General features: G+C 47.6%; 1 protein-coding gene across 10 annotated transcripts in view; it reads left to right on the top strand.

Moving 5' to 3' along the window:
• The window catches only part of sorbs2a (sorbin and SH3 domain containing 2a), an 81,124-nt gene that overhangs the window by 42,025 nt on the left and 21,795 nt on the right, over positions 1–17,304 (top strand). For 7 of the 10 annotated variants that reach the window (XM_072670668.1, XM_072670664.1, XM_072670667.1 and 4 more), the window contains 7 exons: positions 318–438; positions 2,371–2,546; positions 4,704–4,770; positions 5,069–5,119; positions 5,747–5,939; positions 6,029–6,143; positions 12,057–12,113. In XM_072670668.1, the coding sequence (XP_072526769.1) occupies positions 318–438; positions 2,371–2,546; positions 4,704–4,770; positions 5,069–5,119; positions 5,747–5,939; positions 6,029–6,143; positions 12,057–12,113 (780 nt within the window). The remainder of the gene's footprint in view (positions 1–317; positions 439–2,370; positions 2,547–4,703; positions 4,771–5,068; positions 5,120–5,746; positions 5,940–6,028; positions 6,144–12,056; positions 12,114–17,304) is intronic. The other 3 variants (XM_072670662.1, XM_072670661.1, XM_072670660.1) reach the window with 1 other exon arrangement.

The following is a 17,304-nucleotide window of genomic DNA, read 5'->3' as shown; positions in this document are numbered from 1 at the left end:
ACAGCTTTTTTTAATGACTAGACCACGAGTAAAAATGACTAGCCGTGCAATCCCTAGCACGTCAGATCGCTAACAAGGAATCGCGTGTCCTGTTTCGTTCCCTCGTCTTGTTTTGGAGTGCTTATATTGTGTCCTCATTCTGCTTACGTTTGTCTTTCATATTTGACCGTGGTCTCTTTAGCCTCCTACGCTAACTCTGTAGTCCCACAGCACTCACCATTCATTGACCTGTCTGGTTAAAAGCCATTCATTAAACTGCAAAACCCACAATCCCCGCTCTCTCTTATACGGTATGTGATCTGTCATGCTGTCCACAGGGTCAGATGGCAGTGAACGGAGGTGCTCATTCCCAGAGGTCCTTCTCACCTCCAGCATACCCCCCACCTCCATCGCTCCTAAGCCCAGGAATTGTGCAGATCCAGCAGACTAGACGCTCAGGTGGGTGGCCAGGATCCCCTCCGACCTCCTCCAATCAAAGGAGCTGCTAGTATGTGGAAAACTCTTCCAGGCTAGCATGCTAGTCCGGCGCACTAGCTGTACATTTCCGTGCAAAAGTGGTTGTCATGGTCGATGGTTGATGGTTGAAGGCTCATACTTTCTCATTGATCCGGAGCTGCTCTTCCAGCCTGGCGATAATGGCTGTTTAATGCACGTGTCTTGTTAGCGACAGCGCTATTGGCATCTAGCGGCCCTGTCCTGTCCCGCCCTCGGGATAGGATGCATTTGCACCCATTAAAAGCCAGACTGGAGGGATCGATTCGGAGCACAATGGAGATCCAGTGCTGCTTCACCAGGATGCACCTACACCTCAGTTGTGAACAGTTAGCATATATGCTAACAGCATTAGTTTTGCATTTAGCACAAGATGCTAGCAAATATTTGAATCCAATACTTACAATGCTTAATCTACTTACCTGGATACAATCATTTTCCTCTGACGTCAACAACTACTGTTGACGTTGGCTGAGATGCTAATAGCATTAGCTGGTTTGTGCTGTTAGGGAGCAGAAGATGCCAGAACATATGTGAATCCAATAGCCCAATAGGCCTGTAGACACGTGGGAACTCACTGGTTGGTGGTGGTGGGGTAACAAGCCCTCCATAGTTGCGAGTTTAGCGACATGCTAAGTTCAAGTAACGGAAAGCTAGCAAATCTGGATGGAACACTTGACTCAGTGCTCTCAGATATGGGGCTTTATGCTGTTTTAGCAGAGATGCTAACCTCATTAGCTGGTTTAGTAAACTTTGTCACCTCCGGTACTTACCTCAGATATCCACATCCACAGTTTTTAGCAGCGATGCTAACAGACAACCTTACCTGGACTGTTTATGCTGTGTAAGGCAACACATTTTGCTAAATTAGAGATGCTAGATGCTAATATATAAACCCAGTACTGATTAATCCTGTTACGTGGACGTAACCTCAGACGCCAGAAACTACTGTTTTAGCAGAGATGCTAACCACATTAGCTGGCTCTGTTAGCTCTGTCAGGCAACACAATATGCTAAGTGCAGAATTACCTCAGATACCTACCTCAGATATCCAAACAGGAGAAGCCAGCGGATATTTTAATCCAATAGTGTTTAATCTAGTTACGTCTCAGACGTCAGCAACTGCTGTTTTAGCAAAGATGCTAACCGCATTAGCTGGTTGGCTTATGCTGAGCTGGGCAACACAATATTCTGAGCGCAGTCAGACTTTTTTAATCCAATATTCTGTCATCTAATTACCTCAGATATCCACAACCTTTGTTCTCTTTTTAGCAGAGATGCTAACACGTTGTATCAGGCAGCACTGTATGCTAAATTTGAGATGCTAGCAAATATTTGAATCCAATACTGCCTTGTCTAGTTCCCACGCTTTTGTTTTAGCAGAGAAGCTAACCGCATTAGCTGGTTGGGTATGCTAACTCGCAGATGCTAGTGAATATTTGAATCCAGTAGTTAGTGCTTCCTCCAGTTATCCTACCAGCAGCTGTTCCTGACAGTGATGCTAACAGACAGCGCTAGCCGTTGCGTTTGTGCTGTGTCATGCTGGGCAGCATGCTGAGTCGTTGTTGGCTCGTTTTGCTAAATCAGACTTTCTGCTAATTCCGATGATGTGTGGCTGTAATAGATGTCACTTTTCAATCCGGACATGCCACTCAGTTTGTCCTCGGTTTACCCCCCCGTCACGCTGTCCTGTTTCTATCCTCTCTGTCCTCTCATCACTTTCCCTCCTTTTTTTTTTGTTGTTGTCCCCCGTCACGCTCCCCTTTTCGATTGTTTAGCATTCGGTTTGTCTCTCTCTCTCTCTCTCTCTCTCTCTCTCGCTCTGGATTTGTCGGATTTGTCCCTCAGCGTCTCTCTCTCTTGCTCTCTGTCCCTCAGAAGGCTCAGAGACGTTGGAGAGAGAGTCCGTGGTCTCCGGTCAGACCGTGGTCAGCAGCACTACACCCATCGCTCGTTTTTCCGAGGAAGAGAAGAAAGTTTCGGTGATCAAAGCACCGCACTACGAGGGCATCGGCCCAGTGGACGAATCGGGCATCCCCATCGCCATCCGCACGGTGAGCGGCAGGTCTTTATGCTAATGAATGAAGATTTTGAGGGCGTGTGTTTACTGAGCTAAGACTGGTGACAGTCTAGGGCCAGTGTTTTTTTTAGCAATGCTAGCCTAGCATCTCCTTCCAGACCCCCCAAAAAAGCACATTGGGTTCTGCGTTCTACACGATTGTAGTCATTGCTAGCTCCACCCACTAGCATATTTACTTAAGCTGTTCTTTTAGTGTGACTAGCATTTAGCCAACACATTAGCTCATCATCCTGGGCTAATGGGTGGTTACTTGCGATGTTAGCATGTTTGTTTGAGCTACGACTTCAGTGTGATTATCATTTAGCGTTAGGCAAAGGACATCGCGCTAGGTGAATTGGTGGTTAGCCTACTGCCTTTCGGTCATTGTTCTCCATGGCAACCAGTGATTGATGACAGTTTATGGTTTAGCTAGTTAACCAGCATGATCAACCTGACCAGCTAGTCGTCTAGCTTGCTTAAGCTGCTTTAGTAACATACACCAGCATGACTAGCATGATCAAGCTCAAATGTAACATACACTATGCTAGTCAAGAGCTGGCTAACTTACTACCATAGGGTACGTTTTGGCCTGCACACCCAGGTTCGACCACCCTGGTCACCAAAAAGCACCCAAAATCAGCTGAGCTGGACCTTCAGCTGGGCAGTGTTTTCGTTAGCGATATTAGCTTAGCATCTCCTAATGCAATCCCACCCACTAGCTAGAAGCCCCCATAACATGATGCTAGCAGTGCAGGGTAGGGGGGAGAGGGAGGGCCTCCCTACCTCCCCACAGAGAGCGTGAGGCTAGTTTCTCCTTCGGTTTCCTGGTTACGGATGGCTGTGGCATCACTGGCGATTGTGCCACTAGGTTGTAGCCCAGGGTGTCTCCATACTTACGTCACAGCCATCTCCTGATGTAAAATGAACCCAATCGGAGAGGCGCTTAGTTGTGTTTTTCCAAGCAATGTCGGAATGTTGTCGGATGCTAATTGGGCTGATCCTTTTGAAGAGAGGGAAAGACTCTTCGGAATGGAGGCGCTGATCGTTAGCTGCTCTCGGCTCTCGCTGGCTCTTGATTTGTGCTGCTGTTGTTGTGACATTTGATCCTTTCACTGGAGTGGAATGCTTTTGAGCTGTCAGCAATTCAGGCTGTGTGTGTGTGTGTGTGTGTGTGTGTGTGTGTGTGTGTGTGTGAATTGCTGGACTTTTCTATCTCTTGTCTCAGTTACCATGACGCTTCGTCTTCTCTGTTAGCCAAAAGTCGCTAACATAAAAAAATGCTAATGTCGCCAACAGTGCATGAAAGTGAATAGCCACCATTTGGCAGTATGTAAATGGAATTATGCTAATTGGTCGTTCCTAGCTTCCAGTCTTTGTTAGCGATGTTAGCGTCTAGCGTTTAGCATTATGCAAATGACAATCATGCCAGGCTAATTACATCATACTACAACTGAACGTAATGCCAGCGACAGCACGCCTTGGCTAATGGGTGGTGACTTGCTCCCAGGCATCATTAGCGATGTTAGCATGTTTGATTACCATGTAGCGTCCTTAGGCAAAGGACATTGGTGGTTAGCCTACTAGCTTTCAGTCGTTGTTGTCCATCGCTGCATATTTATCAGCATAACGCTTTACATACAACTAGCGCTGCGCTAGTCCGACATCCTACCAGGCGAATTACGTCATGCTAGCATTTAGCATTTTGGCAAAACATCCTGCTAGGTGGTGATGGTGGTGTTAACTAGCTTTCAGACACTGATAGCCATTACAATTGGGTAGCATTTAGCATTATGCTAAGCTAACTGCAGCTCTCTAGTTCCTAGTCACTGTTGAATTGTCGTGTGTTTTTGGGTTAGCATATTTGGTCGAGCTGTTTCTTTTAGTTGGGGTCATCTGTGTGTGTGTGTGTGTGTGTGTGTGTGTGTATGTGTGTGTGTGTGTTTGGTGGGGGGTGGGGGGTCAATCTGGGATTGAGAGGGCCATATTGACGTGCTTACATCATCATGTCCCGAGGCTAAATTGACATGCTATTGTTTATTAGTCCTGATGCTACCATATAAACACACACCACTGCCATTCAGCGCCTATAGCCGCGTGGGTTCAAATCTCAGTAACGTGTGTGTGTGTGTGTGTGTGTGTGTCTTCTCCACAGACAGTAGACAGGCCTAAGGACTGGTACAAGACCATGTTCAAGCAGATCCATATGGTGCATAAAGCTGGTGGGTTGCTCCTCCTCTTTTCTATTAAGGAATTCTCAGTATCCAATCAGAATCAGCCTTTTAATTCCAGCGTGATTCTTCAGTGTCTTCATTCCCAACCTAACCAATAAAAGCTCTCTTTTTTCATTAGCATAAAAAAATGCTAATGTCGCTAACAGTGAATGAAAGTGAATAGCCCCCAGTTAGCAGTGTGGAGATAGGATCATGCTAATCGGTTGTTCCTTGCTTCCGGTGTTTATTTGTTCGATTAGCATGTAGCTAAATGCTCATTCCAGGCTAATTACATCATGCTTTGCAGACGATGACTATGCAGACACATACAACGCCACCTACGCTATCGTAAACAACGGTAAGTAACGGTAACGGTTATGCTTCATCTCAGTGGCCACTTTATTAGAAACACCCACCTTCTGCTTCATCTCAGTGGCCACTTTATTAGAAACACCCACCTTCTGCTTCATCTCAGTGGCCACTTTATTAGAAACACCCACCTTGTGCTACTTCCCCTCACTGGCCACTTTATTAGAAACACCCACCTTGTGCTACTTCCCCTCACTGGCCACTTTATTAGAAACACCTACCTTGTGCTACTTCCACTCGCTGGCCACTTTATTAGAAACACCCACCTTGTGCTACTTCCCCTCACTGGCCACTTTATTAGAAACACCCACCTTATGCTTCATCTCAGTGGCCACTTTATTAGAAACACCCACCTTATGCTTCATCTCAGTGGCCACTTTATTAGAAACACCTACCTTGTGCTACTTCCCCTCACTGGCCACTTTATTAGAAGCACCCACCTTATGCTTTATCTTAATGGCCACTTTATTAGAAACACCCACCTTATGCTTCATCTCAGTGGCCACTTTATTAGAAACACCCACCTTGTGCTACTTCCACTCACTGGCCACTTTATTAGAAACACCTGTCTTGTGTTTCCACTAAATGATCTGTCCGTGTGACGTTTGTCCCTCAGAAAACTACGACCCCGTCCACGCCCACCCCCCGCCGCGGACGCACACCTACCGGCCGCTCTCCCGGAACACCATGGACCCGCCCCAGCGTGAGCCGAGCCCCGCCCCCATCCCGCCACCGCCGCCGCCCATGCCCTCACTGCTCCAGCTCCGCTCCCGCGACCTGGACCGCGAGAAAGAGCAGCTGCACGACCCGTAAGCCTTCCCTGCCCGACTGCGTATCCGGCGCCGGCCTGTCAGCAGGTCGTCCTCGTGTCTAAACTCGTGTCTCTGATCCACTGCAGGAATGAATGGAGCCCTCCTGACCGCAAAGTGGACACGCGCAAATACCGGGCGGAGCCACGCAGCATCTTCGAGTACGAGCCGGGCAAGTCGTCCATTCTGGAGCAGGAACGGCCGGTGAGTGGTCCGGGGAGTTTGAGCGGATACAGGCTGCTAATGTGGGGAGGGGAAGGAGTCTAGCCATTCACTCTATACAGCACAAGCCAGGGAGCCGTGCCGCTTTGCCATCGGCAGCCGGAGTCGGAGAGAGCACAGTCGGCCGGGTGGGTAGATGGCGCTCTCCCCCCTCATAGCTGGAAAAGAGGCGGAGCCAAGAGCTGGGGGGGGGCGTGGACCAGAGCCTTCTGAGCTCTTGAGGAATCCATATAAAGTGTAAATTGAAGGTACATGTAATTAATTGTGTACTTATTGAATTGTGTCATTACTTAATTACACTTCAGCGGTATCAGGATGGTAAAGGGTTGCCATGACCTGTTTTTCTCTCCGTTCTTCTCTGATGCTGACGTTTCTCCGCCTCCCCCTTTGTTCAGATGCTCGGATGGTCCGACAGCCCGGCCCTTGGGTCTCTTGTGTAATTGTCTGAGCGCTGAAGGTTCTGGAAAGCGGCGCCTGCTTTCTCAGGTTGACATTTAAAAGGGTTTCAGCGCGGCGCTCGCTCTGTCTGAGAGCTTCAGCGCCATGTGATTATAGGGCAGGCTGACTGCTGGTTTCCACGTGTGTGTGTGTGTGTGTGTGTGTGTGTGTGACGCAAGCAGTGATTCCACTGCGTTAAAAAAATAAAAGCCTCAACTCATTTTGAAGCACTGAATCATTTCCCAAAGAATCAATTCAGCGATGGAATACTGTGGCGCACTGAAGCATTTCTGTCAACATAGTGGATGATTCAAATCATTGTGACATTAAGAATCATTCACAGTTTTGAATCATTAAAAAAAGAATTAAACTGAATCAAATTGAATCAGTTCTTAAGGAATAACGGATGAATCAGATCTTTGAGAACTGTTCATAGTTCTGAATTTCCACATTCTGAATTGAACTGTTCCTAAAGAATAGTGGATGATTCCCTTCATTGCAAATCTTTCACAGTCCTGAATCATACAGAATCTAACTGAATCGAATTGTGGCCAAAATTTGAGATTTCATCCCACAGTAATTAACAGTTTTGAAACATATCGTATCAAATCGTGAATCATTTACAATTATGACTCTTATTAAAATAATCAAACTGAATCTAATAGTGACGAAATCTAAGACTGAGGCACTAAATCATTTCCTAAAGAAATGAAGAAATGAACACAGTGAATTCTTAAGGAATAGTGAATGAATCAAATCTATGGGAATCATTCAGTATTCTGAACCATATCAAACCGAAATCAAATCAAATCAAATCATAAGCATGTCAAATCAAAAAGATTGAGAGTCGTAATTAAGTCAAATAATTGTGAATGGTTCACAATTCTGAATTCAATCAAGGTGAATCACATTGTGGTGAAATTTGAGAGATTTGATGATGAACTGAATCGTTTTGTAATTCCAAACATTTTCCAGAAAGTGTGTGTGTGTGTGTGTGTGTGTGTGTGTGTGTGTTTAGAAAGAAAGAAAGTGCAGTATTTCCCCCTCAGCCGTTCTGCAGTCCGCTGAGAGCTGTCTAGGAGCTCCCTCAGCTTTTAGAGTCGCAGTCTGAAACGCTTAGTCAGGAGCTGTTAAAGACTACATTTCCCATGAGGCACTGGGCCTGAAATGTCACAGGCCTAAATCACAGCCCAGCTCAGAGCAACAGAACAGAAACTGAGGCTACTGAGAATGTCCCGAGAGAGAGAGAGAGAGAGAGAGAGAGACATTATAACACACATAATACAGAGAAAATGAGAATATGGATCTTTGCTGCCCTCTTGTGGTCAATATGCTAGAGGTGCAATATGCGTGTGTGTGTGTGTGTGTGTGTGTGTGTGTGTGTGTGTGTGTTATCCATTGTGTTATTCATTGTGTAATCCTTTCCCATACCATGCAGTCCTCTTAACCCCTGCATCCACCTCTCACATCTCTCTCTCTCTCTCTCTCTGTCTCTGTGTCTCTCTGTGTCTCTCGCCCTTCGCTCCAGAGTGTTGAGTGTTCAGCAGATGAGATAGATTTAGAGAACGAGCCTTGGTTTAAGTTCTTTTCTGAGCTGGAGTTTGGTCGGCCGGTAAGTTGGAGTGAGCGAAACCGGAGGCTGCGGGTTCGGCATGCTGTCTCTGGTGTGCTGTAGCAGCTAGAGAAGTGTGTGTGTGTGTGTGTGTGTGTGTGTGTGTGTGTGTGTGTGTTGGAGGGGGTGGGTGGTTTGGTTGTTGAAAGCACCTCAACCCACAAACACTGCGAAAGAATCTGGCTTTTAAGTGAAATGAAAATTTAACCCAATAAAAAATATGTTTAATTAATTAATTAATTAATTAATTAATTAATTAATTAAATAATTAGTGTTTGACTGAAGCTACGAGGCAAATATAGCGAATTTATTATGCTAATGGCTTCACATACCTGCCTTAAACTGAGCTAATTCATTTGTATTAACTTGTTTTTATGATTTTTGACTTTATTACAGGTAAATCTTAAGTCTAAAGGACAAAATTGATACGCTACGTCTATAAAATAGCTAATTCAGTCAAAGTTTTAGTCCGCTACACTCCATTTATCCTTAAAACGAACGTAGAGTTTTAGTTTTAGTCAGTTACAGACCACTTTCCTTTAAAACTGTCTTAAATTCCACCTGGATTAGCCTTCGCTAGCTAAGTTTTAGTCAGTTACAGACCACTTTCCATTAAAACTGTCTTAAATTCCACCTGGATTAGCCTTCGCTAGCTAAGTTTTAGACAGTTATAGACCACTTTCCATTAAAACTGGCTTAAATTCCACCTGGATTAGCCTTCGCTAGCTAAGTTTTAGTCAGTTACAGACCACTTTCCATTAAAACTGTCTTAAATTCCACCTGGATTAGCCTTCGCTAGCTAAGTTTTAGACAGTTATAGACCACTTTCCATTAAAACTGGCTTAAATTCCACCTGGATTAGCCTTTCGCTAGCTAAGTTTTAGTCAGTTACAGACCACTTTCCTTTAAAACTGGCTTAAATTCCACCTGGATTAGCCTTTGCTAGCTAAGTTTTAGACAGTTATAGACCACTTTCCATTAAAACTGTCTTAAATTCCACCTGGATTAGCCTTTCGCTAGCTAAGTTTTAGTTTAGTTCATGCTAACGGCTTCACACACCTGCCGTAAACTGAGGTAATTAATCTTTAATAACTTGTTTTTATGATTTCTGACAATGGCTTCAAATCACAAGACCTTCATTACAGGTAAATCTTAAGTCTAAAGACGAACTGAAACGCTACATCCAGTAAATCGCTAATTCAGCCGAAGTTTTAGTCAGTTGCAGACCACTTTCCTTTAAAACTGACTACAAATTAATCTGCGTTAGCCTTTCGCTAGCTAAGTGTTTTGTCCGCTACAGAACACTTTCCTTTAAAATCAACATGAAAGCTAATCCGCAAAAGTGCTTAAATTTGACATAGATTAGCCTTTCGCTAGCTAGGTTTTAGTTTAGTTCATGCTAACGGCTTCACATTGAGGTAATTAAGCTCTAATAGCTTGTTTTCCTGTAAACATGAATAAAACTACTACTGAACTTGAATAAAACTGACTAATACTTTAGCTGCATTAGCTTTTTGTTAGCTAAATTTTAGTCCACTACCGACCATTTTCCTTTAAAACTAGCATAATAGCTAATCCACAGATGTTTTAGTCTGTTACGGACCACTTTCCTTTAGAACTGGCTTAAATTTCTCCTGCATTAGCCTTTCGCTAGCTAGGTTTTAGTCAGTTCCAGACCATTTTCCTTTAAAACTATCAAGCTAACTTCAGCTGGATTAGCTGTTATGCTACCTGTTTTGGTCAGTTACAGACCACCTTTCTTTAAACTAGCATAATAGCTAAGAGATTATAGTCAGTCATAGACTGTTTTATTTTATACCTGACTAAAACTTTACCTGGATTAGCCTTTCGCTAGCTAAGTTTAAAACTCACTAACATTTCAGCTGCATTAGCCTTTTAGGTTAGGTTAGGTAAATTGGCTACATTTTGTTTAGCTAGCTAAGCTATATGACACTTTCCTTTAAAACTGACTAAAACTTCAGTTGGATTAGCTGTTATGGATTAGCTTTACTAGCATAATAGCTAATCCATCAGAAGTTTCAGCCTAGCATTAGAATTTGGCTTGTTAGCATTTTTGCTACGCTGTGCTTACCGACGCAAACCTTGAAAAAAATTGTTTATGTTTAGGCTACAGGCATAGATAGCCGTGTGTCCTACATAGCGTCAGAAACCACTTACGCAAGTAAGTGAGACGTATGCTAACTGCTTTAGCCTCGTAGCTCCACTTTAAAACGATTCAAAACGACATGTCTCGGCTGATTATTAGCGTAGGTGCGGATAATGCACGCATTTAACAGTCCGATCTTTTAGCAGTGTTTACGTGATGTTTCACAGTTCGGAGATGCAGCTGCAGTAACTGCGCCGAAGCGGCTGCTAACACTGCGTTAGCATTTCCTTTTCGAGCCCTCAAGCTTCAGGCGCAGTTTCTCCAGCTTCTATAGTGGAGCACATGAGGACAGTTTGATTTCGCCTGGTTGTTTTGTCTGCTTCTCACGCGATGACTTGTTTACCGAAGCGAGTAAACAAGAGGACGTCCATCAAAGAGTGGCGTAGGTGACAAACACCGAACCTCAGAGCTGGCCTTGTTTTGTGTGGTGTGGTGAGGTATGAACACGAACACGAATGCATGCTAGGGCCTGACTGATTTACGCACTTTTGCTACGTTGCTAATCGCCCGTGTGAAAAAGTAATTGCCCCCTCAAAAATGGATACCTCGAGGCCTAGACTGCTTCTTTAGAGCATCTCTGTTGATGTCAAGCTCCAAAACATACACTACACATCTTTGCCATTAGCCATTCAGATGTGGATCATTGTCTTTCTGCATAACCCAACTGTGTTTCAGCTTCAGCTCACGGACGGATGAAGGACCAGTCTGCTCAGGGATTAGAGATGTACCGGTCAGTGTTTTTAGGGGCCGATACCAATCAAGGGCAGTGCTGGATGCCACTTCTACAAACTAACAGAGCAGAGGACATCGCTAGTTCCATCTAGTGGTTGAACAAGGAACTGCGGCGTCCTGTGACCGAGGAGCCTTTGATCTGATTGATCTGATTGGCTCTCTAGATCGGCTATTTATGGATATACTGGCCGATCACATATTTGTGTTCATGTTCTGAGGCAGCAAGACATCCCCACACCGTAACACTACCACCACCATGTTTGAATGGTCTACTACTACCTAAAATAGATAGATTGAAAGGCACCTTCATTGTCCAGATATTTGCCCACCGGTCAGACTGGTCTGTCCTTTGAAGATGACCCCTCAGGAGGCTTAGGGATTGTTCAGGTTTGGTGTTTTCTGGCTGTCCTGGAGGGCTAGTCTCCAGTCAGGTTCGGTAGTTGCCCATTTACCTGGCAAAGTGGGTGTGTTTAAGTAGGGCAACCACCAGACTTTGCAGGAGACCGTCCCTCCAGTGCTGGAGTTGTGCATCCCTGCTCTAGAACCCTAAAAATTCAGAACCTAGAACCCTTTTCAGACTGCAGGTTTTACATTTTATTTGGAGCTAGGCGGGCAATTACTTCTCCACTGGATGGCGTAGCCGGTCAGTATTATCGGTCAGGTCCTAACCTGCGCACTCGAGAGCACCCCTATAGTCCACTACCAGCTTTACTGTTGAAAGGCATGTAACAGCACAACTGGACACTTACTGACCTTCACTAGATATTAGCTGCTACATAGCAAGTAAGTGTGTGTGTGTGTGTGTGTGTGTGTGTGTGTGTGTGTGCGCTTGCTTTGTTGTTTCTGTGCTCTAATGCTGTCACTCTCTCCACATGTGTCTTTTCTCCCATGATGCACCTGCCTCTCCACCTCATCTCCACTCCTCCTTCTCCTCCTCCTCTCTTAGCCTCCTAAAAAGAGGCTGGATTACACTCCTGACTGCTCCACGCGCTCACTCACGCAGGTAATGCCAGCCCTCCCTCCTTCATCCATCCGTACAGCCGACTGTCTGTCCCTCCTCTTCCCCTTCTTGTCTCGCCTCGTCTCCTCTCCTTTCGTCTCCTCTAGTCTTTCTTTGTCTCCTCTCTACTTCTCTTCTCTCCTTTTGTCTCTTCTCGTCTCGCCTTATCTCATCTCTTCCCTTATCTCGTCGGTTCTCTCCTTTTTTTTTTGTCTGACCTTCTCTTCTCCTCTCTTTTCTTCTCTGCTTTCATCTCCTCTCTTCTCATGTCGTCTCTTCTCTCTTCTCTTCTCTCCTCCTCTCATTTCCTTTACTTTCGTCTCCTCTCCTCTCTTCTCTCCTCTTGTCTCTTCTTGTCTCGTCCCATTGCGGTTCTTCTCTTCTCTTCTCCTCTCACCTCCTCTACTTTCATCTCCCCTCGTCTCATGTCGTCTCTTCTCTCTGCTCTTCTCTTCTCTCCTCTACTTTTGTCTCGTCTCTTCTCATGTCGTCTCTTCTCTCTTCTCTTCTCCTTTCATCTCCTCTACTTTCATCTCTTCTCCTCTCATCTCCTCTATTTTTGTCTCTTCTCCTCTCATCTCCTCTACTTTCATTTCTTCTCCTCTCATCTCCTCTACTTGAATCTCTTCTCCTCTCATCTCCTCTACTTTCGTCTCGTCTCGTCTGATCTCCTCTACTTTTGTCTCGTCTCCTCTCATCTCCTCTCCTCTCATGTCGTCTCTTCTCTTCTCTTCTCCTCTCATCTCCTCTACTTTCGTCTCGTCTCCTCATCTCCTCTACTTTCGTCTCCTCTCTTCTCATGTCGTCTCTTCTTTCTGCCTCCTCTCTTCTCTCTTCTCCTCTCCTCTCCTCTTGTCTCTTCTCGTCTTGTCTCATTGTGGTTCTTCTCGTCTCGTCTCATCTTGTCTCCTCTCGTCTCTCCTCTCCTCTGTCCTCCACGCTTTGCTTTCTCCTCACACTGTCACCGGCTTTAGTGTGAAGTCTCAGGTCCAGCTCAGAAGCAGCATAGAGAGAAACTGTAGAGCTTTACCTCAAACCTGATCTGCACTGCTGTCTTTAACCAACAGGGGGCACCAGCTGCTAGCATGCGCTCCCGTGTCGCTGTATATCTTTACATGTTCTTTGATGTGGTCACTTAATTACTCCTTCAGCTAGAAGTAGCCCCTCTTTGTCTTGATACTTCTTGTCTTGATGTAGCTAGCATGCTACTCGTTAGCCAGACGATGTAGCTAGCATGCTACTCGTTAGCTACTGTATGTTACTGTATGCTACTGGCTAATGTCGCAGTAGCAATGCTAACACTGTGGAAGCGATGCTGGGGGAGGCTGTTGGCCTGTGGGGGTCACAGTGTATTCTGAGGGGGTCACAGTGTATTCTGAGGGGGTCACAGTGTGTTCTGAGGGGGTCACAGTGTATCCTGAGGGGGTCACAGTGTGTTGTGAGGGGGTCACAGTGTATCCTGAGGGGGTCACAGTGTATCCTGAGGGGGTCACAGTGTGTTGTGAGGGGGTCACAGTGTATCCTGAGGGGGTCACAGTGTATCCTGAGGGGGTCACAGTGTGTTGTGAGGGGGTCACAGTGTATCCTGAGGGGGTCACAGTGTATCCTGAGGGGGTCACAGTGTGTTGTGAGGGGGTCACAGTGTGTTCTGAGGGGGTCACGGTGTGTCCTGAGGGGTCACAGTGTGTTGTGAGGGGGTCACAGTGTGTTCTGAGGGGGTCACGGTGTGTCCTGAGGGGTCACAGTGTGTTGTGAGGGGGTCACAGTGTGTTCTGAGGGGGTCACGGTGTGTCCTGAGGGGTCACAGTGTGTTCTGAAGGGGTCACAGTGTGTTGTGAGGGGGTCACGGTGTATCCTGAGGGGGTCACAGTATGTTGTGAGGGGGTCACGGTGTATCCTGAGGGGTCAAAGTGTGTTCTGAGGGGGTCACAGTGTATCCTGAGGGGGTCACAGTGTGTTCTGAAGGGGTCACAGTGTGTTGTGAGGGGGTCACGGTGTATCCTGAGGGGGTCACAGTATGTTGTGAGGGGGTCACAGTGTGTTGTGAGGGGGTCACAGTGTATCCTGAGGAGGTCACAGTGTGTTCTGGGGGGGTCATGGTGTGTTCTGAGGGGGTCATGGTGTGTCCTGAGGGGTCACAGTGTATTCTGAGGGGGTCACAGTGTGTTGTGAGGGGGTCACAGTGTATCCTGAGGGGGTCACAGTGTGTTCTGAGGGGTCACAGTGTGTTGTGAGGGGGTCACTGTGTGTTCTGAGGGGGTCACAGTGTGTTGTGAGGGGGTCACTGTGTGTTCTGAGGGGGTCACAGTGTGTTGTGAGGGGGTCACAGTGTGTTGTGAGGGGGTCACAGTGTGTTGTGAGGGGGTCACTGTGTGTTCTGAGGGGGTCACAGTGTGTTGTGAGGGGGTCACAGTGTATCCTGAGGGGGTCACAGTGTGTTCTGAGGGGTCACAGTGTGTTGTGAGGGGGTCACTGTGTGTTCTGAGGGGGTCACAGTGTGTTCTGAGGGGGTCACAGTGTGTTCTGAGGGGTCACAGTGTGTTCTGAGGGGGTCACGGTTTGTTCTGAGGGGGTCACGGTTTGTTCTGAGGGGGTCACAGTGTGTTGTGAGGGGGTCACAGTGTATCCTGAGGGGGTCACAGTGTATCCTGAGGGGGTCACGGTTTGTTCTGAGGGGGTCATTTTGTGCTCTGAGGGGGTTGTGGTGTGTTGTGAGGGGGTCACAGTGTGTTCTGAGGGGGTCACAGTGTATTCTGAGGGGTCACAGTGTGTTGTGAGGGGGTCACAGTGTATCCTGAGGGGGTCACGGTTTGTTCTGAGGGGGTCATTTTGTGCTCTGAGGGGGTCACAGCGTTTTCTGAGGGGGTCATGGTGTGTTCTGAGGGGGTCACAGCGTTTTCTGAGGGGGTCATGGTGTGTTCTGAGGGGGTCAAGGTGTGTTCTGAGGGGGTCAAAGCATTTTCTGAGGGGGACACAGTGTATTCTGAGGGGGTCACTGTGTGTTCTGAGGGGGTCACAGTGTATTCTGAGGGGTCACAGTGTGTTGTGAGGGGGTCACGGTGTGTCCTGAGGGGGTTGTGGTGTGTTCTGAGGGGTCACTGTGTGTTCTGAGGGGGTCACTGTGTGTTCTGAGGGGGTCACAGTGTATTCTGAGGGGTCACAGTGTATTCTGAGGGGTCACAGTGTGTTCTGAGGGGTCACTGTGTGTTCTGAGGGGGTCATGGTGTGTTCTGAGGGGTCACTGTGTGTTCTGAGGGGTCACAGTGTGTTGTGAGGGGGTCACGGTGTGTCCTGAGGGGGTTGTGGTGTGTTCTGAGGGGTCACTGTGTGTTCTGAGGGGGTCACTGTGTGTTCTGAGGGGGTCACAGTGTATTCTGAGGGGTCACAGTGTATTCTGAGGGGTCACAGTGTGTTCTGAGGGGTCACTGTGTGTTCTGAGGGGGTCATGGTGTGTTCTGAGGGGGTCACTGTGTGTTCTGAGGGGTCACAGTGTGTTCTGAGGGGTCACTGTGTGTTCTGAGGGGGTCATGGTGTGTTCTGAGGGGTCACTGTGTATTCTGAGGGGTCACAGTGTGTTGTGAGGGGGTCACGGTGTGTCCTGAGGGGGTTGTGGTGTGTTCTGAGGGGTCACTGTGTGTTCTGAGGGGGTCACTGTGTGTTCTGAGGGGGTCACAGTGTATTCTGAGGGGTCACAGTGTATTCTGAGGGGTCACTGTGTGTTCTGAGGGGGTCATGGTGTGTTCTGAGGGGGTCACTGTGTGTTCTGAGGGGTCACAGTGTGTTCTGAGGGGTCACTGTGTGTTCTGAGGGGGTCATGGTGTGTTCTGAGGGGTCACAGTGTGTTCTGAGGGGGTCACTGTGTGTTCTGAGGGGTCACTGTGTGTTCTGAGGGGGTCACTGTGTGTTCTGAGGGGGTCATGGTGTGTTCTGAGGGGGTCACTGTGTGTTCTGAGGGGGTCACTGTGTGTTCTGAGGGGTCACAGTGTGTTCTGAGGGGGTCACTGTGTGTTCTGAGGGGTCACAGTGTGTTCTGAGGGGGTCACTGTGTGTTCTGAGGGGTCACAGTGTGTTCTGAGGGGTCACAGTGTATTCTGAGGGGTCACAGTGTGTTCTGAGGGGTCACAGTGTGTTCTGAGGGGGTCACTGTGTGTTCTGAGGGGTCACTGTGTGTTCTGAGGGGTCACAGTGTATTCTGAGGGGTCACAGTGTATTCTGAGGGGTCACAGTGTGTTCTGAGGGGTCACAGTGTGTTCTGAGGGGGTCACTGTGTGTTCTGAGGGGTCACAGTGTGTTCTGAGGGGGTCACTGTGTGTTCTGAGGGGTCACAGTGTATTCTGAGGGGTCACAGTGTATTCTGAGGGGTCACAGTGTGTTCTGAGGGGTCACTGTGTGTTCTGAGGGGTCACAGTGTGTTCTGAGGGGGTCACGGTGTGTTCTGAGGGGGTCACAGTGTGTTCTGAGGGGGTCATGGTGTTTTCTGAGGGGTCACAGTGTGTTCTGGGGGGGTCACTGTGTGTTCTGAGGGGGTCATGGTGTGTTCTGAGGGGGTCAAAGCATTTTCTGAGGGGGGTCACAGTGTATTCTGAGGGGTCACAGTGTGTTGTGAGGGGGTCACGGTGTGTTCTGAGGGGGTTGTGGTGTGTTCTGAGGGGGTCACTGTGTGTTCTGAGGGGGTCACAGTGTGTTCTGAGGGGGTCATGGTGTTTTCTGAGGGGTCACAGTGTGTTGTGAGGGGGTCATGGTGTGTCCTTTTTTTCTCGACACTGGACGGTGGTCAGCGGGCGGGGCAGTCAGGGTCAGGCCAGGGTTTGTGTTTAACCTCTGTGCTCTCTCCGGAGCAGCACTGCGGTCGTATTGAACGTTGAGCTTTTGTTGTAAGCGTCCCCCATTAGTGCTGATCTCAGTGCAATGCGGATTGACCCGTGGAGCCTGTGTGGGCTGCTGGGTTTCATCCTGAGTGGTTGCAGATCGGTGCTGATTGGTGGAGAATGAAGGAGGAGGGACACATCGTGAAGGACGTCATACACCAGGTTACCACGTGCAGCTTCAACCCATACACACACACACACACACACATACACACTCTTGAGCACAACGACCTGCCATCTTCAGCATCTTGAGTTGCCGTGGTTACCTCAAGACTATACCTCTCTCTTTCTCAAAGCAGGTCAGAGTTCATCGCCGTGGCGATCTG

Source organism: Salminus brasiliensis, chromosome 24, assembly GCF_030463535.1.
Source record: "Salminus brasiliensis chromosome 24, fSalBra1.hap2, whole genome shotgun sequence".
NCBI classification, from domain to species: domain Eukaryota; kingdom Metazoa; phylum Chordata; class Actinopteri; order Characiformes; family Bryconidae; genus Salminus; species Salminus brasiliensis.
This window is presented reverse-complemented; position numbering and strand designations above follow the sequence as displayed.